The following is a 23,074-nucleotide window of genomic DNA, read 5'->3' as shown; positions in this document are numbered from 1 at the left end:
CGCCGAACGTAAACCCGTTAGTTAATAAACGGGTCGGATCCGAATTGAGATATTGTTCCCACATGTGGTTTGGGTCGGGTTCGGGTTCGGGTTCGGCCATCCATATATATATGAACCAATCATGATCTGTGCTAAACTACTAAAATACCCTCTCAAAACCCTAGCTGCAGACACGGCATGCTTCCTTCTTGCGTTCCCAAATCCCTCCTTTTCTCCTTCGAAATCCCACCGCGCTCCACAGATTCTTGATTGATCTCAATCGCTATCCTTCTTGTTGCGCCGCTGTCGTCACAGATTCGAGGGTGAGGAGAGAGCAAATGGAGCAGAGATTGGCGAGCACCTGGCGGATGACAGTCAACGAGAGGAAGTTTGTGGAGACCGCGCTCGCTTCCGACCTCCGTGTCGACGGCCGCCGCCCGTTCGACTACCGCCGCTTGACCATTAAGTTCGGCAGGTCCGTTCCCGTCTACGTCTTCACTGCTTCCGTTACGTCTTTGGACTAGCTGCACTGTCGCTTGTTACGATGTTCTTTGATTGTGGATTACTTTAGTTTATTATATTGCGTTGTCATGATACATGATGCTGTATCTTACTCTTGGCAATGCAAAGAATGGACCTTGAGTTGCAGCCGACGTGTTATCAAGGAGTTGGCTCCACGAATTTTGAGAAATGTTGGATTTTGGATGTTAATTGATCAGTCTGTGCCTGATGATTTTGTTCTATTAATGATGTTTTAAGGTTCGATATTTGGTATTATATGTAGCCTCGACATAAGTATCATAGCGAATGTAAGACAGCAGACGCATAGAATCAAACAAAAGCAAGATTAAAGCTCATGTTCTAATGTGCGTCATCTTTATGAGTGGGATATTGGTATATTGGTAAACCAAGTGTGTTATGCTTTCGACATCCCTGAATCAAACAGCAAACCATGGTATGTTTAAACAACAGCAAGATGAAAGCTCATGTTCCAAGCTATTCTAAATTTAAGGATATTGCTGCTTTCAGCATTGACTTTGCTTGTATTGATCAACATACATATACCAATGCGTAGAGAACAACCTCGTATCCAGATTATTTGTCTATATTGTGCTTAATAGATATTGTGTTGCAGTATATCGCATCACTCCCTAATGTAAGTTTTAAGTAATTGTTTGATTGTTGTTTCATTTGCAAGATGAAAGCTCATGTTCCAATATGCATTTAGCAACACTAAAAAATATTGACTTCGGATAATTGTATTATTAAGTGTGTTTTTTTTTCATCAACAGAGAAGATGGTTCTTCAGAGGTGCAACTGGGTCAGACTCTTGTTATAGGCTTTGTGACTTCTCAGCTGGTGCAACCTTATCGAGATAGACCAAACGAAGGGACTCTTTCTATATTTACTGAATTTTCACCCATGGCTGATCCTTCTTTTGAGGCAGGGCGCCCTGGTGAATCTGCTATTGAACTTGGTCGCGTTGTGGATCGTGGTCTTCGGTTAGTTCTTTTTATAATATAGTTGTTCCATGTTTCACGTGCCAACACATAGTCAAGATCTTACCTTCATATATTTTATGAACTTATATGCTTGTTACTGAGGCAGAGAAATTATTGATCCTTCGGTCATGCATCATTCAACTTATCTAGCATTTTCTGATGACCTGTAAAATTATCGCAGGGAAAGTAGGGCTGTGGATATGGAGTCATTATGTGTTGTTGCAGGGAAATCAGTGTGGTCCATTCGTGTGGATCTCCATATTCTTGATAATGGAGGGTAATAAATGTTCTTGTTTGAACATCCTTTTTAACATCTGTTTGTTGTTGATAATCTGAATCTTCTCTTTCTGATAATTTAGGAATCTCATCGATGCAGCCAATATTGCTGCTTTGGCTGCTCTATCGACATTTCGCAGACCTGAATGTACATCAGGAGGAGAAAATGGTCAGGACATTATTGTTCATGACCCCGAGGTCAAGTCATATGACATTTTTCCTTGGCTACGTTGTTTGCTCTAACTTGGATCACCACCTGTTGGCTTAAAATAAATGCAGAATCTGACCATAATTTGGTGTTGTCAGTTGGCCTTTTCTTTCTGTTTCCTGAAAGCAGTGTATACATACACACATACACAGTCTGCATAGCTTATGTATATTCATGCTTTTTTAATAGTTTACTTTGAAAATGACCGCTTATGTTAGGAAGAAGTAAGACTTAAATCTATTTTCTTCTCATATCTCTACAGGTTATGGAGCCACTCACATTGATAATTCATCATCTTCCTATAGCAGTGACCTTTGCTTTTTTTAGTGAGGGTAACATCATGGTATTGTGAAAGTAACTTCATAAAGAACTTGCAATTTTTGTTATAAAATTTTGTTCAGTGAGTTGTTCAATCATGTTCTGGCTTCGAGTTTGACCTAGAATTTTATCTTTTCCAGGTGATTGATCCAACACATAAAGAAGAGGTTGTTATGGGAGGAAGAATGACTGCTACAGTGAACTCAAATGGTGATGTTTGTGCGGTTCAAAAAGCTGGAGGAGAGGGTGTGACACCAAACATGATTATGCAGTGCTTACGAATTGCTTCTGTGAAAGCTGCTGATATCACAAGTAAAATAAAGAATGCAGTGAGTTGCATGAAAATTTAGGTTGCTTTCGACTTTTATGGTTGTATGGTTTATAATGTTGCTCCTTATGGGTTTCTTTTTCTGTTCTGGCTATGATATACATATGTAGCTTTGTTCTAACCTTTTTGTCTCTTGTTTTTCTTATGATAAGCATTCTGGGCATTGAAGAACCTGGAAAAGATTGTTATTTGAGTCACTTATGAATAGTTTTTATAGATGAGAATCATGAGATATTTAATACAGTGCTTTGTTCTTGTGGATTGTCAAAATAATCAGCTTTGTTTGGATGTTTCTTCTTTAAAACATGAACATGAAACCTTTCTGTTTGTAGATAATATTTATTGAAGCCATACAACTACAACTTGAAATTGCCAAATTCTGGAAACACTAATGTACAGTTTTTTAGAGTGTCATTCACTAGAATCCAAGATGATGGTATCCTGTGTAGCAGTGTGTGACAAACCGACGAAAGTCATAGGAAGGTAGAAACAAAATTCAAGGACTAATTTGTCTATTAGCTTATCCTTCTTTATGGATTTGCATTTTAATCTCTAGCTAAATCAAATTATGAAAGGGTCCTTACAAATTTTATTTTTAGGAAAATCACATAAAAATTAAAATGCATGGATGCGGTACATTAAGTGTTGACTGTCAGTTTTTTTGTTTGGAATTTAAATGATTTTAGTCTCCATCATATTAGATGTTACAGTTGTATGTACAGTCTTAACTAGATATGCCTTTTCTGCTCAGCATGCTTATGAATACAAATTAGATCAAAGATCTTTGAAGATTGACAGATAACAGAACCTTTTTTTTAAGGATTTTGTTTGCCAATTATCTTGTTTTCTGACTTATAGTTCAACTGTACTTGTTGACCAGCAAGTGCAATCCAAGAGAACAGTGATGACAACCAGGCCTAGTCCTAGTCCCAAATATGTAGCTGAACCCAAGTGATTAAAGGCTTGATTTTGTTATTAGACATTGTTGTTTCTGATAATAATTTCTCAATGATCAAGAATGCTTCAGATGAAGCAAAACACCCATCTTTACCAGAACATTGAACTTATTTACCTTCATGTGAACAAAGTCATCTGCTTAATATGGTTGGTACACTCTCGTTCATTGGTAAGAAAATTTACTAAAGAATTTTCCAGGTAGAGACATACAATACTGAGAGAACGTTACGGAAGGTTAAGCGTCATTCATCGACAGTGACACAACAAGTTAGTGTTCCAGATGTTATCATGAAGGACAAGCAAGCTGAGAATATAATAAGTCATCAAGAAGAAATGATACAACATGAACCAGACAGAAGCTCCAATTGTGATGATGAAATGACAGTTAATACTAGGACATGTATAAAGACAGAGGGCAACCGCAGAGACAGATGCACTGATCCATTTGTTGGTGGCCTTTCAAATTGGTAATATTGTGCTGTAGTTGCACTTTGTTTGTTATATGAAACAATTAAGTTTTGTAATTGAACAAGAACATGAATAAATGCTCTATTCTGTTTGCAGGGACCCATATCTGAATAAACTTTCTTCAAATTTAGTTGGAAAATCTCAAGATTTACTTGGTATGGTTTCATATGTATAAACATGCTCCTCTACATCTTTTTGTTGCTTTGTTTTAACCTTTTGTGCATCTTTGTAAGTTGTAAATGTTAGCTTATATAATCTTTTTATCTTTCAAGATTCATAGTCTGAAAAACTTTGGATTAATTTATTTGGTAATTTTATCTCCTAGTTCTGCATGCAAACTAGCTTAGTTAGGATGTTTCTGGAATTTGTTGTTGTCTTATATTTGAGATTTAATTTGTGTGCTACAAGTGGATGAACATTGCATTATTTTTCATGTTTCATTCATAGAACTCGATTTCTGGCAGAGAGTACAGGTGGTAGCAATGATAGTTTTGAGCAACTAATAATGACAGGTGGTAGGCATAGAAGTATTGTACTGATTGATGAGTGAATACCAGTACACAACAGATTATGGATATAGAGAAGACAGCAGGAACTTACGATAAATGGAATAAGATTGATTTTTATTTTCTGTCCAGATGATAGGATAGCAGTCAACAGATTAAGGATATAGAGAAGATAGCAGGAACTTATGATAATGGAACAAAATTGGTTTTGATTTTTTTGTCACAATACAATGCTTTATATAAGTAGAATATAGACAAAAGTCTTATTCTTTTTGGCTATCAAACTCAGCTCGTCTTTCTCCTGGCACTGGATTAGCTGTTGAATGAATACAGCAATATGGCCACACAGGAAAAGTTGGTGTTTTCGGTGTTAACTAGTGAAATTACTCTTAGCAGAGCTCACTGGTGAGAAAGCATATATATGCATCTGACTTCAAACAGTTGGCAACTATGGCTACTTGTCCTACTGGGTATTGATATCCAGGACTTCTGTTTTGCAACCATTTGGATGAGAGTTAATATCAACATAAATGCCGATAAGCAATTAAGTTCTTTTTAAAAAAAGCCCTTCGCCTATCTGCTTTTACGGCACAATTGTCTATCTTTAAGTTGTCTCTCCCTAGGATTTAACTCCAAGTATGGCCTGATAATTAAGGCAGTATGGCCTGTCTTGCTTGGTTTTATGTTTCTGCTTAATTGTTTCCAAAATTGTGGATAATTTTCTTGTGTTTTGGCAAGTTGTGAAAGTTTTTGCTGTAGTTTGCAACAAATCACTTTTCGAACATGCAGGTCCTTTAACGATTAGTAAGGAACAACAAGAATCAAAAAGCAACAAAATGGCAGTCGAGAACAGTCCTGAGCATGCAACAATATCTTCTAATTCTGAGACACTTGGAGTTTCAGGGCCGAGGCAGCAAACTGATGTTGCAAAGAGTTTGAAAGATGCTGTCAAGTCAAAAGCTAGAAAGAAGAGCAAAACATCTGCTACAACCAGTTGAACTAGATCTGTGCAGATGAACCGCTGAATGCGGTGCCTTTTAATGACGGTTTCAAGCCCTGTTGATGAATTTTGTAGGAACTTTATCTGTTGTCTCCTTAATTACTGACTTGATTTTTGTTGTGAAATGTACCAAATAACATTGATATCGGTAGGGTAGAGAGCTACTTTGGTTGCCATGGGTATGTACCTGAAGCTTCCTAGGATCTCAATTCATTGTGTTGGCAAATATGTATACATGTCTCTTGAAATTTTAGGCCTCTGAGGGAGCCACTTAAACTGGTAGTGATGTCCTTGTGTGCTCTTGGTTGAAAGTGTATTTTCATGAATGCATTATCTCAAAATATCACCATTTTTGTCAATCGAGAGTGCAATTTAATTAATATCTGGACATGTCACATTAGCAAAGTATGTAAGAGGAGTAAGTTTTCAGTGTGCAGAACGAACAAATGTGTGCTAACTTGATATACAAATATTTGAAAATATTATATAAATACTGAACGTTTTATGGACTTTTAATGTTCGAAATGTACGGAGCCATCTTTGTTAGGAAAACTTTGATGTAGGTTTTTAAGCAAGAAAAGAGGAGACTTTAAAGAAGGGATATATGCATTTCTTTAGCCTTCTAAATCCTCAATGTGTTTCTCTGATGTTTTCTTCCCAACATGATAGTACTTTTCGCTGAGTTGATGTATGCTATAGACTATTTGCTGTGTGTGGTTGTCTTTTTGGTTTGGAATGCATTTATTATATATATATATATATATATATATATATATATATATAAACTCTCACGGTATGCATGATAAGGTAGGAGAAACTAGAAATGCGATACCATTGATCGTTATTTAAAGAAATAAAGAAGAAAAAAAAGGGATTGTAGAGGTTAAAATTAGGAATTATGTTGATATAGAAAGTAAAATTAGTAGCACCTCTCTATTACTAGTTGTGCCTTCTCTACTATAATGCTAAAGTTGCCACAAACTTCCTCCTTGGATCATCCTATAATTGTTGCTCTGCAACACCAAGTAGACCACAACATAATGCATCTCTCTCTCTCTCTCTCTCTCTGTGGATCCCATCGGCTGAAAGCATCTCGACACTGAGGATGAAGGTTCGAACCATCTTTCTATGAGAATGCAATCCTGATACACATCATGAGGCAAATGGACTTGAGCTTGGTATCTCGACAGACATATCATGAGGCTAATTGATGGGGTGTATGCATGTAGATTCTAATTGACATATATATATATATATATATATATAAATATGAGAAAAGAAAAGAAAAAAGGCCATGAGTATAATAGTGTTGCTGCATACTACTTGTATCAACTGCAAACATCTTATGTGATGAACCTTATTTATACCATAGGCCAGAGATCTACAATAACATCTCTGAGACACTTTGTATCTGAATATTTTTGCCTCTACCATGTTTTGGGGAGTCTAGAAAATTGTTTGATCATGTTTGGACTTCAACTCAGCTTATTATCTCACTGAGAGCGACAAACTTGTGTGAAACACAACAACTTATAATTCTACATATGTAAATTTACGCTGAGAACCTTGCATTTCAAAGAAACTTTAGAACTCAACAAACGAGAGTCTGGAGATTTGTTGAGATGAATGGTGCAAAGTGGCTTTTCTCTGCTCTGCCATGAAAAAAACAAAAGGCAAACACGACGAAGAAGACCGAGAAGTGCCATGTAGCTATTTCCGACCTATCATGGATCAATAAATATTCTTTACTTCTCAAAACAACTTATGATGTGGTAATAATTTGCCGATCATTTAATTAACACTACAATTACTGTGGTTGAACCCTAAAACATGTTCTAAAGTTTGATCCTTGAAATATAATATCTTTGAAAAATGCAGAAAAATCTTACTGGTGTTAGTACCATAAAATCTTAGATTGTGAACTAGAATTACCATCACCATTTATACTTAATTAATACTACGATTACTATGTTTGAACCTTGAAAGATGTTCTAACGTTTGATCCTTGAAGTATAATTTCTCTGAAAAATGTAGAAAACTTTACTGGAGTGAATACCACAAAATCTTAGATTGTGAACAAGAACAGATATAGTTACTATCACCATTTTGATTTCCTTTTGGTAAAATCTTCAGTACAAACCCTAAAAGAGAATATTTCCAACTCTCGATCAAATATTAAAAAATCAACAATTTCGAAGGGGAAGCCAAAAAGATGGACATGTCAAGAGCATTTCATCAAACACCACTCACATGTTCTAAAGTTTGATCCTTGAAATATAATATCTCTTAAAAATGCAGAAAAACCTTACTGGAGTTAGTACCATAAAATCTTAGATTGTGAACTAGAACATATATAGTTACCATCACCATTAACACTTAATTAACACTACAATTACTATGGTTGAACCCTGAAAGATGTTCTAACGTTTGATCCTCTAAGTATAATTTCTCTGAAAAATGTAGAAAATCTTACTGGAGTGAATACCACAAAATCTTAGATTGTGAACAAGAACAGATATAGTTACTATCACCATTTTGATTTCCTTTTGGTAAAATCTTCAGTACAAACCCTAAAAGAGAATATTTCCAACTCTCGATCAAATATTAAAAAATCAACAATTTCGAAGGAGAAGCCAAAAAGATGGACATGTCAAGAGCATTTCATCAAACACCACTCACATGTTCTAAAGTTTGATCCTTGAAATATAATATCTCTTAAAAATGCAGAAAAACCTTATTGGAGTTAATACCATAAAATCTTAGATTGTGAACTAGAATAGATATAGTTACCATCACCATTAACACTTAATTAATACTACAATTACTATGGTTGAACCCTGAAAGATGTTCTAACGTTTGATCCTTGAAGTATAATTTCTCTGAAAAATGTAGAAAACCTTACTGGAGTGAATACCACAAAATCTTAGATTGTGAACAAGAACAGATATAGTTACTATCACCATTTTGATTTCCTTTTGGTAAAATCTTCAGTACAAACCCTAAAAGAGAATATTTCCAACTCTCGATCAAATATTAAAAAATCAACAATTTCGAAGGAGAAGCAAAAAAGATGGACATGTCAAGAGCATTTCATCAAACACCACTCGCATGTTCTAAAGTTTGATCCTTGAAATATAATATCTCTTAAAAATGCAGAAAAACCTTACTGGAGTTAGTACCATAAAATCTTAGATTGTGAACTAGAACAGATATAGTTACCATCACCATTAACACTTAATTAATACTACAATTACTATGGTTGAACCCTGAAAGATGTTCTAACGTTTGATCCTTGAAGTATAATTTCTCTGAAAAATGTAGAAAACCTTACTGGAGTGAATACCACAAAATCTTAGATTGTGAACAAGAACAGATATAGTTACTATCACCATTTTGATTTCCTTTTGGTAAAATCTTCAGTACAAACCCTAAAAGAGAATATTTCCAACTCTCGATCAAATATTAAAAAATCAACAATTTCGAAGGAGAAGCCAAAAAGATGGACATGTCAAGAGCATTTCATCAAACACCACTCACATGTTCTAAAGTTTGATCCTTGAAATATAATATCTCTTAAAAATGCAGAAAAACCTTACTGGAGTTAGTACCATAAAATCTTAGATTGTGAACTAGAACAGATATAGTTACCATCACCATTAACACTTAATTAATACTACAATTACTATGGTTGAACCCTGAAAGATGTTCTAACGTTTGATCATTGAAGAATCTCTGAAAAATGTAGAAAACCTTACTGGAGTGAATACCACAAAATCTTAGATTGTGAACAAGAACAGATATAGTTACTATCACCATTTTGATTTCCTTTTAGTAAAATCTTCAGTACAAACCCTAAAAGAGAATATTTCCAACTCTCGATCAAATATTAAAAAATCAGCAATTTCGAAGGAGAAGCCAAAAAGATGGACATGTCAAGAGCATTTCATCAAACACCACTCACCCACATTGCAGCAAGATCACTCCTTTAGCCTTCGGACAATCCAGCAGCTCCCACCAGCACCATTGCAAGAGTTCCACAAGCCAATCCAACCCAAAAACTCCTCCATGCTCCGGCGTTCTCACCTGGTACCGGCGGCGCATTTGGCTCCGCCATGGGAAATTCCATTTGCCCGCTCTCCACCGGAAACCCAGTAGCCACCATTGGTGCCCAATCAGAGCACTCCACTATTGGAGGAGCCTCTGGCAGCGGCAGCGGCGGCGGCGGCGGCGCCGCCCCCAGACACCAGAGTATGCGGACGGAAAGGCGAACGAAGCCGGCAGGGCGGCCGGAAGGGCGATTGAGCAGCAGAGTAAGGGTGTCACCAGCGCCAGCGGGGAGCGAGGAGAGGGGGACGGAGGCGGAGCCCTCCACCCTGGGGGCAGCGGCGTGGCGGAAGGGGAAGCGGGAGGAGAGGATCTGGACAGTGAGGGTGCATGCAGGGTCGCAGAGGGCGCGGGAGGAGAGGGGGATGTGGAGCTTGGGGCTGGGGTCACCGGGGGAGAAGGCCTTGGTGGATCGCTTGGCGTCGGGGTCGATCCAGGCCACGGCGAAGTGTTTGGGCTTTGAAGGGAGGAAGAAGGCGGGCTTCCTTCGGCGGAAGCCGTCGGCGGAGGGGAGAAGGATGCTCAGTTCGAGGGTGGATTCCTCATCGTCGATGTCGGACATGGCTTCCGCCACCCCCGAAACGTTACGCGCGGTTACAGTGTACCATACCAGTCGATAAGTTACATGTTGGTGGCGGTTTTGGAAGGTAATCAATTCGAGACTTTTAATTATTCCGTTATAATCCGGATCCGTTATATTGATTATAACGTTCCGATATTACACTATATAGGGGAACAAAATGAAGTGCAACCATATTTACATTATTAGAAAAAAAAAAAATTCTAAATCAAATAACATATTTATCATCATTCAATATTCAAAGCACCATTAAATAAATGCTAAAGTTTTATATTTCTACATTATGTGATCATTGCATCTCAAAAGAAAAAGAATTGATGCAGTCATATTTCCACCATATATCCAATAATATCCATGCAGAGAAAATCCACATCAATTTATAGTATATTATATTTTTTTAAAAATAACAAAATATATTGCTTAATCAGGTAATTACAAAGGGAAATTTTATGATTTGCTAATCTGTGTTCTAATATGATTTGCTAATCAGTTAGTCAACTTATTTACTTCCACTATGTATATATGAAAATTATATTATCCTCAAAATATTGAGAACTTTATATCTGATTCAACATGAATTCTATGCACCTCCCTTTGCTTTGGACATTCATGGAATAGATGTCCTCATAAAGAAAACATTTACAAGAACTTGGATAGCAAATCTAATGCTTTATCTTGTTGGTTGCTTAAGGATGCATTGTCTTAAGTAGGACTCACAGAGATAAAACACAAGGCTGTGGCTTTGGGCTAATTAAATGGATCTTTAGAGGGACTAACAAGCCCAAGGCCTGCAAGTGTATCTTGTAGTGATGTGTTGGCAACACTAAGCATTATGTTTACAAGCATATAAATCAACAAATGATGTCTCTTTTCCATCTGGCAGAATAATCCTTTTATTGAATCTCAATCATTTGTAAAATATTTATTGAATAATATAATATTTATTGAATATGCACCATTGATAAAAAATACTTAAATATAAATTAAAAAATAGTACATAGATTCTTATAAATTAATCTAAGTTATTATCCATGTTACATGTTTTGTTTGCCTAAAACACTTCAGTTACAATAACATATAAGTTCCCGGAGTAAACTGGTTCAAGACATCTATCTCATACTTGAGAAAAGTATATTAGTTATAAATCAATAGATCTTGTCTAATATGCTGATTTAAACTTTTAGTTATAATGATTCATATGTCATGTGTTGGGTTTAGATATCTATCCCAACAATATGGGAAAATAGTAAAAAATATAAATACAGATCATGTCTTATCTATTGTTTTAAACATTGACTTAAGCTTTTATATGGAAGGATAGTGAAAAAAATAAAATAAAATATTTTAACAAAAGAAATATATGGTAAACAAACATACATACAAATGGCCATCAACCTGCCATTTTAAAGCATTACTTGCCATTAACATCATAGTTTCTTTTTTGTTTTTTGGGCAGTGTGTCTATGTAGATAAACCATCGAGATCAAGGAGATGTTGAGGGTATTCAAACCACTTACAATGCTCCAGTACACAAATTGCATGTCCTTTTGTCCTACAGCCAAGAGAGAGAGAGAGAGAGAGAGAGAGAGGCACCAATGACTCATCCCCTGAGGAACAATGGGATTGACAATGAGAATGACTCGGCATGGAAGCAAAGGACAGATTGCCTTGATATAAATCCTGTCATTATTGGGCCCTGTAAAAGATTGAAGATTAGCTGTCAATAGCTGTTTGCTGCAGTTGAGGACAACACAATTATAGACTGCAACCTGAAAGGAAGTGTCTAACTCCAATGTAGCACATTATATTCTATTATATATTGAAGGCAAATCGAATAACTTTTGGGCACAGATAGATTCAAGCTTCAAATTCTTGGCTTGAAGAAAAAGAAATGGGTAAGAAGATTTTACAGCACTAGAAAAAAGAAAAGGGAGTTTGATGAACTAGCAAGATGGGTGTAAAAGCTCTTCTCACCTAGTGATCAAAGTCATAGAAAACATAGCACCCAACACCTAAAGCAATCCTCATGTGGATGGATCTCAGGTTTCTGCCTTTCTTGTGCTATATCTCATGATTCATGCTGTGTTTTGTCTCAGAGTCTGTCAAGGAGTGTGGTTTGTCTTATGTCTCATGGCTGTCTGCTGACAATGCAACGACTCCCCTTTTCTCCCCCTCCCAAATTTATGTGCTGCATGCAGTGGATGAGAGGAAGAGTAGTATGCAAACCACAAGCAACTGTTGGCTCTGGAATAGAGCATTGAAAACCAAGACCAGATCTGGTTATGAATCCAGAGAAGATGACGGATGAGAGGTATGAAGTGGATGTGTCACAAAGAACACTAGGTGGTACAATGGGGCCATTCCACATCAAATCATAGATTAAGATGTTGGAGATGTCTGTTGTCCCTAGTCTTGTAGTGTATCTATACAAGCCATGCACAGTTTGGGTTCTGATACATACCTGTTTTAGATGTTCTAGCAAATGTTAATTGTTGAAGAGGAGGATTCTATTTGCTCCTAGTCTATTGACTTCACCTGGTGGCTTATTTCTGTCTTCTGAAGTACATCATAACAGTAAAATTTTTATTGATTTCATTGGATCCAGAAACAGGAAAGTTCTGCCCTCTTGCATGTACTTTTTCTCACTCAGATTCAGAAGTTTATGCATGTGTTTGTGGTCAACAATGGGACTAACCATGGTGACTGGTTAGTAGCCAACACAACATGACTTGAATGCACATTTGACACTCTCCTCTGGCCGGAAGCAACAAAGTCTGCTTTTTAGTGGACTATCAAAAAGCATGTAGTTCAGCTTATTTCAGACTCTGAATCCTACCAACTCATCCTTATCACTCTATTATGATGCATGTAAGGTACACCTCTAACCTTTAACCTGATAAGATAATTATCGCATTAAGTCTAGAAGTAGATGATGTAAAATGTTTAAGCCTAAATTAATAATAATATCATATCAAATGACAAATTGATAAAGGCTAATAAAGGTGCATGAATAGGAGAGTGACTCTTTTTAAGTTCTTTCAAATCAATATAACTTAGACTAGCATTCAAGGTGTCTAGTTCCATCTTTTAGGTTAGGTAGGGAAAGATGTGAGGAAGAAGTCTTGTTTTTGGTCAGTGTCTAGTGCCTTTGATGTTTACTTTGTTGAAGGTGGAAGAGTTGGGGAGACCACCAAAGAGTGGTGATGCTTGAGGTGGTCAGTGCAGGAGGAAGAGGCAGAAGAAAGAGGATGGCTTTTGGGAGAGATGTGGAAACACAATGCATAGCTGTCCCCTTGGGTGGCTAGCACTGAAAGCAACCCCCAGTAGCTCATCAAATATAAAGCCCACAAACTCTACTAAATTTATTGTTTGAATTCATATCAGAAATCAGCATGACATAAGAGGAACACATGGTATTCCACCACAAACTCATGATTGCAACTTTGATTTTTGCTCTTGCTTAGAGAGGTTGAGTTGTCCCAACTCATCATGAACAACTCTGCATGTTCTCCTCTCGGTTGCCCATGAAACTTTAACAAATAATGCTCGGAACATTTTACATGATATAATCTGATGGAATAATTATTAATTTAAAATATTATTAATTCAAAATATTTAAATCCATGATAGATTAGTTAAATTTACAAATCAATTTAATTTTTCTTGCCTCCAATGTTACAATTTATCTCACTTAAGGATGGACATACTTATCATCACTAAGACACTAGGATAATCTTAACAAAGACAAGTGAAGTCTAATGCAACTTCTACTTTGATATGTTTCTTCATAGTGTGTTTTTTCTATTTGAACCCTTTACTATGTCTTATAAATCAATTCAAATTTTCTTTTACATTCCGTGTGAGATCAAAGATAAGACAATTAATTTTCCTACAGGAAATGGAGCATGACAGGGAGATAACAAAGTATATCCAATTTAACTTAGTTTTTAGAAGGGAATTTGATACAAAAGGATGAGTACATTTCTGCTTTTATGCATCTTAGATGAATGATACCCATAAGAGGAAAAGAAGGCAACAAGTTCATCTACACTATTTCAGAACCAAATGCAAAACCTCAAGAAGAAACCGCACACAAAAAGCCAGAAGTGCAGAGAAGAAGCAATCATGTAAAGAAGTTGCATGGAATGACTATTTAACTATTCCACGAGGAAAGCCTAAGCAAGAAAACTCACAGATATGTGAAGAAGCTGCATGGAATTGATGAAGGCAAGAAGTTTGGATTAATGCCTGTAGCTCACACTTCTGTTCACGGCCAGCAGTTTGCCGATGATCCTCTTTGGAGTCCTCGGAAGAGAGCACAGAGCTCTCAACCTCGAAGAAGCGCTCCTCATGAGAGCATCACGCGGAACCAAATCATCGTCCATGTCATCGTCCTCGTCCTCCTCTTCGAGCCTCATCTTAAGTGTCACAAGCTTCGTCGATGGGCATTTCAATCTCGAGATGCTCCAACCATCTTCCGGAGGAGCGGCAGGGCTTGTAGACAGCAACGCCTTGACGTTGCCGGGCAGCTCAATCACCCGGCCACCGGCCAAGGCGGCGCGTGCCTGCTCGAAGAACAGCACCTGTACGACCACCCTCAGAGGCAGCACGTCGTTCCGCGCCGCGTGCGCACAGGCTTCCATGGAGAGCTTCTTGCAGTCCAAGATCCGACACAGCTGCTTCCTTGCATTCTTGTCGAGCTCTGGGTGTGCCTATTGATGCAAGGCAAACAGCATGAGAACAAGCCATGGAATCAACGAAAGACTTGGTAGTTATTACCCTGAGGTAGATGTCGACAGCTCTGTAGAGATCATCATGGTCGGGCCTGGCGGAATCTGGAACAGCTTCAGCAATGGCAATCAACTTTTCCATCGGTAGATTCTTGTCTTCGGTAATCTTTTGGAGATAGCCGTCGATTAGCTTAGCCACCCTCGACTTGGAGCAACAACGAAGCCTTTCTCGGGGCGGACTGGTTGGTGGGCTGTGTCCCTGAAGCAGGAACTCCTCCAGTACGGCCATCACTGTGTCGACATCGTACAATGCGTCGTTCGAAGTTGACGCAGGTGGAATCAGGAGATCGTCGACGGATGCTTCCTCCAACTGCCTTCCGATTCGCCTGCGCAATTCCATCCTCAACGACGACGAAGCGTTTAGTATGTTGGCAACCTTGAGAAGCTTGAGGAGGAAGCTGCAGGAAGCAGAGCCCTTCTCGGTAGGCAGCAAGCTCACTATCTTGTCCATGAGCAGCCTCTGTCCGCGAGACTCCGAGGAAGAGTCCTCGGTCGCGAGGTTACTCTCGTAGCCATCTCTCGACGTATCTGGCAGCCACCTCCATGCGTAGATCTGCAGTGCGTCCACGATGAGCTCGTCGGAGACGACGCCGGCGGACTTGATGGTCACCATGATTCTCCAGTAATGGTCTGATCCCAGTTCACTGATGCTCTCAGCCCACCAGTTCCTTGGCGCTGCCTTCGAGTTCGGATGATTGGCTACGATGGCCGTGGCAACGGCGTCGACGCAGCGGGCGGTAATTCCGAGTTCTTCGCACAAGGGAGGGTACTTTCTCGTGCTTTGCAGCGTTACCAGCGTGTCCTTCCACCGGCGGAGGATGCAGGACTCGAAGAAGCTATCGAGCTTGCGGGCGAGGTTGCCTCTCTCGGCGTCCTCATTCATCTGAAGGTACTCGGCGGCGCACCAAACGGGCACGATGTTGAGGGCGCTGAGAGTGATGGTGATGCCGTAGCAGAACTTGGCGCAGGTCTCGAAGGCCTCAGCGCCACCGGGAAGGTCCGGAAGTTGGATGATCGCGTGCTCGGCTGCATCTTTAAGCTCAGAGCAGTGCCTTTGCAGGCGCAAGCATTTAGACAGGAGAGGAAACTGCATCCACAAGCAACCAAACCAGATGACTGAGACATTCATCATCACCAGAATTCACCAAGTCTTAAATGAAGACAAAGAAACTGATCATCACCAAGTATCAGGAATTCTGACAGATTGTAGCAAACTCTTAGATTGTAGCATGAGCAGAAGCTTACCTTGTGCAGCCGATAGAAGCTGTTCTGCACTTGTATTTGGAGGTCGGTGGAGACTTCTGATGAAACAGACCTGCAACAGCAAGAATCAAGAATCAAGAGTCACAGAAGTATCAGAGGTAGCTGATGCTTCTATGTATCACCTGAGTGTTGAAGAACTACTTGAACTTTCACTGCGTGCTGAAAGAGGTAAATGGGCAGAACCATTACCTTATGGATTCTGTGGTGAAGAAGGTATCTGGCCGGGTTCCAAGCTTCATAAACTTCATCTTCGACTGCCTTCTCAGACTCTATGGATCAAAAGTTTCCTCCTTGAGCTAAAACGCCAGAGAAAGATCCCTATATATTTCCTGCATAGAGATGGAAGACAACATGGTTTCAGAATAAGGTGTATCGGCAAGTACTAAGCTTTTAATGGACATGTAAGAGAAGTAGTTGAGCGGAGAGCAGACAGGGGACAAGAATCCAAAGAGCCTATAAAAGAACAGGATGCTGAGGTGTGGCTGGGGTGCAGGATTTTATTGAAGGAAAAATTAATGCAAATGGCCGAGATGCATGGTTTAAAGGGAAATATTAATGCATGAATCTACATATATGGATAAAAGAGAACTATAAAATTGTAGAAGAATGCATTACCTACTGAGAAATCAAACAGTTATATATTATGATTTTGCTAAGAAAATCTACGACTTCCCCTGAACTCATGGAAACCATATCCACCTAAGAAATAGTCACTGAGTGCTGTTTTGGAGGACTAATCTGTCATCACAGCTCTATCCTTTGCTCTTGATGAGAAAATCACCATCTCTTACATGTTTGATTGAGTGCAGCCATTCATAAGAAACATAAAGTAGACAATTATATTACTCTCGATTAGAGAAAATTTCATGGTAAAAGCTCTTTAGAAGTTTTGTTTCTTCCAACTTCAATTGTAAAGAAATGTTCATATTATTGGCATAATCAAAGATATGCATGATTGAAACCATAAATACTTGCTTAGTAAATGACCTGCTCATTTGGTGATTTCTCACAAGTGCAGAAGGGAAAAAAAGGGCAAGCCGCACTGGCATCATGTTAGTCTTTGACTATAAGAAGTGAGAGAGAATAGAATAACCCACGCGTGCCTAACTTGAAGCGTGAAACCCCACAACCCCATCGATGCACCTTCTCCTCTCTTTGAGGACAGAAGAGGGTTGTACCTGCTGTTATAGAAGCCTCTTTCTTCCTTAAAGAAACCCTGTCTAGAGGCCACAAATGGTCTGAGCATAACAAGAGATCAAGATTGATAAGCATAGATTCTGGAAAGATTAAAAAGAAGAAGAAAAAAGGAGAAACATCCTTGTGGAAGCATGCAGATGAATCTCACTACCTGGTCAACCATCCACTTACCTTTTGGAAAAGAAAAGAAACACTTTGTCTTCTTTTCTTCTTCTTTTTTGGACAGTGCTGATGAGCTTTCCATGGACATGTAGCTGACGCATTTGAAATCTGGTCTGGTCTCGTCAGGCTTAAGCAGACATTGAGCTGGTCCCATGGTCTGTGTTCGTGGAAGCCATGCGATCATACTTGGCAACTGAATGAATCCACTCACAAGTACCTCATCTTTGGGCTGAAGTCAAGCACACTTAAGCTTGAGACAGACTAAACTAGTTGAGGTTGGGAATTAATTTGAGCACTAAAGTCCTTTTACCAAGCTTGAAAAGACCCAAACCATTGTAAGGATCTAAAATGGACTATACCAATGCAGAGATCTTAATCATGAGTCGGGATAGTTTTTGTTTCTATGATCATGATTCTGATCCTCAACCTATTTGGATAGAGACAAACAGGGAAAAGAAAATGAGAAAGGCAAATAAACAGAACCACATAGTAACGTATAACAGATGTGGGAAAATAAACTGACCTTAAATGATAAATTAACGTGTAGACTCCCAAATCATGAAAGATACCAGCTCGATCATCTCATCTGCCACATCACCGCCATAAAGAAATTTGGTATCAATAGAGAATATTTCCTTTAATTTTGGATGAAGACTCCATCGGGAATATTCCCAGAGTCCCCGTTCTTGTAGAGCATTCCAACTGGGTTTGCTCACCCTTAAGGATCACTGCCTTGATATTCATCATTAGAGTCTGTGATATGCTTTCTTCAAGAAAAAAGGTAAACCAAGTCAGTTCTGGTCATCCAGCTGAAGCAAATCTAACCTCATAAATAATATATATACACCATCATCCCACTTTGAGCCACTGATCTGGGCAAGATGTTCAATGTGGATTACAGGAGATAGTAAAAGCAGCCTAATACTGATATTGATCAAAACATTGCTTAGGAAAGAGAAGGGATTCTGATTTCAGAGCAAACCACCAGAAATTGTCATCCAAGCCCATATGTTAATAAAACTCCACAATTATACAATTTATTAGGACAATCTATTTAAATATTGTTTCAATACCTATTTTTTGCAAAGACATATACTTCAATACCATCATTGACATCACTATCATTGTTATGACTGTATCATTTTCAACAAAATTTATCAACAATTTTGTCCTATAGGTTGTAAAGAATTTCCTATTAGAAATGAAATTACACAATATCAAAGGAATCAAATTCCTTGATTGAAGCTACTCCAAATATATCTCAATAAATCAGGATTAAATATATACCAACTCCACAATATCTGGAACCATTCAGAACAATGAGATGTTTCAAATACAGATGACAATTTTCTAATTATTATAAAGAAATTATTCGTTTATAACTATAAAAAAAAACTTTGATACCTTGTGTGCATATAGAACTGTAATTCATGCAGAGAGATGTCATTTATTATTCCTCATATTCATCTTCCACATCTGTATCAAGCCGGCCCACCACAATCTGTATCAGGTAAAAGAATTTGTTTCATATTTGCACATGTCTACCATTTCATCATTAGTATAATCAATGGAAGTTGTACTAACCTATGATGAAGCATTCATCATCTTGATTGCAAATATTAAGGAATTCAGATCCTTTCTTTGCTTTCATCACTAGGTCAATCATGCTAGGGCCACATTCCACCTATGGTTATCATGACAAAAGACTAGGTTATCACTATGGCTACCTTTTTAATGGTCACAGCAATGACAAAGTTTGATAGACTACAGTATAAACACTAAAACAAAGAGAGATGATATATGCCACTTACAGATGACCACAATGCATGATCCAAAGTCCTAATCCTGGTGATCGCCACATCCTTATCTGTTGGTTGGACAAAGGGATCCCATGGGCCATATTACATTGGTCCTAACAGCTGACAACTTAAACTTTTGAGATTATTGGTAATCTAATCAAAATATTTATTATGGTACCAAAGCATATTGTGAGTCTAAATCCCTCACCAATCACTATCTATTTCAACTCATTGTGTCAGTATCGAGCCATATTACATTGGGTCCTTTCCTAACAGTTTAAACTTTTGAGATTGTCGGCAATCTAATCAAAATATTCATTATAGCATCAGAGCATATCGTAAATCTGAATCCTTTTACCACTCACTCTCTATTTCAACTCCTCGTGTCAATGTCAAGCCTAATATGATTTGCACATGAGATTGGGCCCTTCCTATTGCCTTGTCTAAAGCTATTCGTGCCCATATGTCCTAAGTCTACATACAGATACTTCACGGCGCCAGCCGCTAATTCTATATTTTAAGACACGGGGGTTCCTTCACAAGGTAAAAAGACAAAACGCATTCATTCGAACACGTGGTATGCGTCCATCACCTTGGGATGCGTCCTTGAGATACATGCCCAAACTCAAAACGTTGGCATCTCGATCCACCATGCCAAAGCAGAGAAAGATAAAAGAGGAACAAAAGCACAAGTTTTTGAGAGGAAAATAGGACCAAGGAAAAGGAATTCTCAAGTGGGATTCATAGACCAATTGCACAGAAACAGTTTGGGACGTCAATTCCCCTGGTTTTGGTCTTTACATCACAGCATATGTTGCCGACCATTCTGCGCTACCGCAAACAGATCTTTCATAGTTTCCAAATCACAGTTCAAACAATGAAATCTTCATCTTTAATCTCGTGGAACGACGTGACAAGATATGATGAAAGCCGTCACTGGTAATCGTCACCACAGAGGATAAGAAAACAAGCAACAAAGACAAATCGGAGAAAAGAAAGAAGGAAGCACGGAAGAGAAGGAATCAGCAGAAGAAACTTAACGAAGACGATTTGGAGACATCGACTCACCAAAGCGCCGTTCATACTAGGGGATTTGTCTGTGGTGGTTTGCTTGGCACGAGAAGCGGTGGCGAGTTGGTGTGCTTTGTGGTAGTAACGTCAATCTATCATACACCTTGTAAGCACCAGTGTATGTTTGTATAAGAGACGAGAACACTAACATATATAGAATGAAGAATGTAAACATATGAATTCTTAAAAGGTTCTTTATTTTTTGTTTTTTCTCTGATTGGTGTCGTCCTCTGTGTTTTTTTCTCTTTGAGTGTCCGCTTTGAAATCCCTACAATGTTTAGTGAACCGAATAAAAATAGATTGGTTTAATGGTGAATCGATTCGATTATAATATTATATATATATATGTAATATTTTTATAAAAATTAAAAAAATATTATAATCCTATTTAGAGATATTATATATATATATATACTTGCAATTAAAAAATTATAAAATAATATTAGAACATGGTTTAATCAAGTCAGATAAACTTAACGAATCCAAACCCTACCAAACACTATTAAAAAGACATCTAAATTCGATTTGATTTGGTCAAACCCTATTCCATAGTCAAAATAATTTTTATTATTCTGAAAATTAAATTATGATTTAACTAATATGGTTTAGAAAAATTAACATAACACAATCAAAGAAGTTGAACTAAAAAAAAAAACAAAGTTTTATCATTAAGGAAAACAATTAACTAATAAAGGAAGGCATTTGGACTCAACTTCCCTCCTCAATTCTATCTTCTCCTTCCCCCTTATATAAATGAAGCGGTGCCAATATGAGACCTCAAGCTTGCACTCTCTCTCTCTCTCTCTCTCTCTTCTTCTTCTTTGGAAAGAAAAAGTTTTGAATTACGATAGAGTTATCCAAGAATAAGAGGGAAGAGGGAGGGAGGCAGGCATGGCTGCGACCTCCTCCTCTGCTTCATATAGCTCCTTTGGCGACGTCTCCGTCAAGTCAACGGGGCCATGCATCAAGTTCCTGTGCAGCTACGGTGGCAAGATACTCCCTCGTTACCCCGACGGCAAGCTCCGGTACGTAGGCGGCTACACCCGCGTCGTCGCCGTCGGCAGATCCATCTCTTTCTCAGGTAGCCAATCTACCTGTTGATATGGATTGGGAGGATGACATAGCGTGTGATATTTGCGTGCGACAGAGCTGCAGGTGAAGCTGAGGGAGCTGTGCGGGTGGGGCGGCACGGTGAGCCTCCGGTGCCAGCTTCCGACCGAGGACCTCGACACCCTGGTCTCTGTCACCTCCGACGACGACCTAGCCGATCTCGTCGAAGAGTACGACGTCGCGAGCCGAGACCGGCCTTCCCCTCTCAAGATCCGAGCCTTCCTCCTCCTCCTCCTCCAAAACCAGTCCCACCATCCCTCAGAACCGACTGCGTCAGCCATGTCTTCGTGCACACGGGCTGGGATCTTCGCCTCCACGGCCATGGCAGCCCACGAGCATCAAACTGTGTCGTGCGTCACGTCAGCCGCTTGCTGCCGCTGTCATTCGGGGAAGAAGGAAGAACACATCAAGGTATATAGAACAGAGAATTTTGTGTGTTCATGCAAACAAAGGATGAGAAGATTAAGCTCACAAAAACGCTCAAGAACTAAGAAGATTAACGTAGAAAGAGAATACAATACCATTAACATTGATCATTGCTTCTTCATGCTTTATGATTCCTACTTAGAATTTGATCTTAATCATCTCTTCTTCCGTTGATTCTTTTCTTTAATCCGCAGCAGCAGGATGTAGGTATTAGATACAGCTGCAGCAGTGCATGAAGACTATATTATATATTTACTTGTATTTTTGTGAGAAAATATGTTGTATTAATATTTGATGTTGATTTTTTTTATAGTTTCTTTTATTATTATTTGATGTGGAAAGAGAATCTGAGTTGATTCAAACAGATTGATGCAAACGAGAAGAGATTTCTCATTACTGATGATTGAAGCAAAGACAGAAGCCATCCATAAAAAGATGCCACAGTTACTGACCATTGTGGATTGAGAAAAAGAAATAGTATCTTTTAAGTTCAATCTCCCTCCGTATTTAACTTGAACACATTTTTTAATGGGCTTGCCAAATGATAAAAGCTCAGGATAGTAAACGCTATGAAGATTGATGTACTTCTTCATGAGCATGATCTCAATATCATTGCAGATCAAAGAAGTATATGATTATTGTTGATATGGCCATATTTAGTTCTACATTAATTGTTGATTGGAGAGTCAAGACTTAATAAAGGGCCAAAAATTAAAATTGTGTAATGTTTACTTAGAATGAATTATTTTTATTATTTTAGTTAATACTCACGTGACAAATTTAATCAGTTGCTTTATAATACGCCATCCTCCACATGTTAAATCTCGATATAATTACCCTATCAATTGTGATACGAGAGATGTCGGTAATATTCGAATCGATTCGACTTGATTGGACCGGGTATGCACAAAAAAATTTCAAGTTAGATCAAAAGATCTTAGATGTTCAATCATATGTTGACCTATATAAAGATCGAGGTCAAGTGAGTTCTCCACATGATCCTTCTTATGCCCAATTTAGTAATGCATTT

General features: G+C 38.4%; 4 protein-coding genes across 13 annotated transcripts; 2 read left to right on the top strand and 2 right to left on the bottom strand.

Moving 5' to 3' along the window:
• Positions 1–154: 154 nt before the first annotated feature.
• Positions 155–5,799, top strand: LOC135583951 (exosome complex component RRP45B-like). Of its 3 annotated transcripts, XM_065121556.1 has the most exons (9): positions 155–454; positions 1,272–1,481; positions 1,663–1,758; positions 1,841–1,955; positions 2,228–2,308; positions 2,424–2,612; positions 3,767–4,035; positions 4,133–4,191; positions 5,332–5,799. In XM_065121556.1, exons 1-9 carry the CDS (start codon positions 318–320, stop codon positions 5,538–5,540), a joined length of 1,365 nt encoding a protein of 454 aa, XP_064977628.1. In that variant the 5' UTR covers positions 155–317; the 3' UTR covers positions 5,541–5,799. The 3 variants fall into 3 exon arrangements, with proteins under 3 accessions (XP_064977628.1, XP_064977630.1, XP_064977629.1); XM_065121558.1 differs by lacking the exons at positions 4,133–4,191; positions 5,332–5,799 and having other exon boundaries at positions 2,424–2,595; positions 3,767–3,925; XM_065121557.1 differs by lacking the exons at positions 4,133–4,191; positions 5,332–5,799 and having other exon boundaries at positions 2,424–2,633; positions 3,767–3,899.
• Positions 5,800–6,474: 675 nt separating this feature from the next.
• Positions 6,475–10,262, bottom strand: LOC135618217 (uncharacterized). Its single transcript, XM_065119083.1, has 2 exons — positions 9,504–10,262; positions 6,475–6,684 (listed from the first exon to the last, which is right to left on the bottom strand). The coding sequence occupies exon 1, from the start codon at positions 10,206–10,208 to the stop codon at positions 9,528–9,530; it is 681 nt and encodes a 226-aa protein (XP_064975155.1). The 5' UTR covers positions 10,209–10,262; the 3' UTR covers positions 6,475–6,684; positions 9,504–9,527.
• A 1,456-nt stretch (positions 10,263–11,718) lies between these two features.
• LOC135583954 (BTB/POZ domain-containing protein At1g67900-like) lies at positions 11,719–19,341 on the bottom strand. 3 transcript variants are annotated; one of them, XM_065121553.1, is made up of 9 exons: positions 19,223–19,341; positions 19,043–19,139; positions 18,162–18,405; positions 17,377–18,065; positions 16,469–16,608; positions 16,262–16,331; positions 15,006–16,103; positions 14,420–14,938; positions 11,719–11,922 (listed from the first exon to the last, which is right to left on the bottom strand). In XM_065121553.1, the coding sequence occupies exons 5-8, from the start codon at positions 16,525–16,527 to the stop codon at positions 14,468–14,470; spliced, it is 1,698 nt and encodes a 565-aa protein (XP_064977625.1). In that variant the 5' UTR covers positions 16,528–16,608; positions 17,377–18,065; positions 18,162–18,405; positions 19,043–19,139; positions 19,223–19,341; the 3' UTR covers positions 11,719–11,922; positions 14,420–14,467. The 3 variants fall into 3 exon arrangements, with proteins under 3 accessions (XP_064977625.1, XP_064977624.1, XP_064977627.1); XM_065121552.1 differs by lacking the exons at positions 18,162–18,405; positions 19,043–19,139; positions 19,223–19,341 and having other exon boundaries at positions 17,267–17,417; XM_065121555.1 differs by lacking the exons at positions 17,377–18,065; positions 18,162–18,405; positions 19,043–19,139; positions 19,223–19,341 and adding an exon at positions 16,711–16,727.
• A 1,948-nt stretch (positions 19,342–21,289) lies between these two features.
• LOC135619488 (protein PAL OF QUIRKY-like) lies at positions 21,290–22,808 on the top strand. 6 transcript variants are annotated; one of them, XM_065121551.1, is made up of 3 exons: positions 21,290–21,589; positions 21,664–22,029; positions 22,410–22,808. In XM_065121551.1, the coding sequence occupies exons 1-3, from the start codon at positions 21,400–21,402 to the stop codon at positions 22,412–22,414; spliced, it is 561 nt and encodes a 186-aa protein (XP_064977623.1). In that variant the 5' UTR covers positions 21,290–21,399; the 3' UTR covers positions 22,415–22,808. The 6 variants fall into 6 exon arrangements, with proteins under 6 accessions (XP_064977623.1, XP_064977620.1, XP_064977622.1 ...); XM_065121548.1 differs by having other exon boundaries at positions 21,656–22,029; XM_065121550.1 differs by lacking the exon at positions 22,410–22,808 and adding an exon at positions 22,239–22,354.
• Positions 22,809–23,074: the final 266 nt, after the last annotated feature.

The sequence above is a fragment of the Musa acuminata genome, chromosome BXJ2-8 (assembly GCF_036884655.1).
Source record: "Musa acuminata AAA Group cultivar baxijiao chromosome BXJ2-8, Cavendish_Baxijiao_AAA, whole genome shotgun sequence".
NCBI classification, from domain to species: domain Eukaryota; kingdom Viridiplantae; phylum Streptophyta; class Magnoliopsida; order Zingiberales; family Musaceae; genus Musa; species Musa acuminata.
Note: the sequence above shows the minus strand (reverse complement) of the source record. Positions and strands in the feature narration are given on the sequence as shown.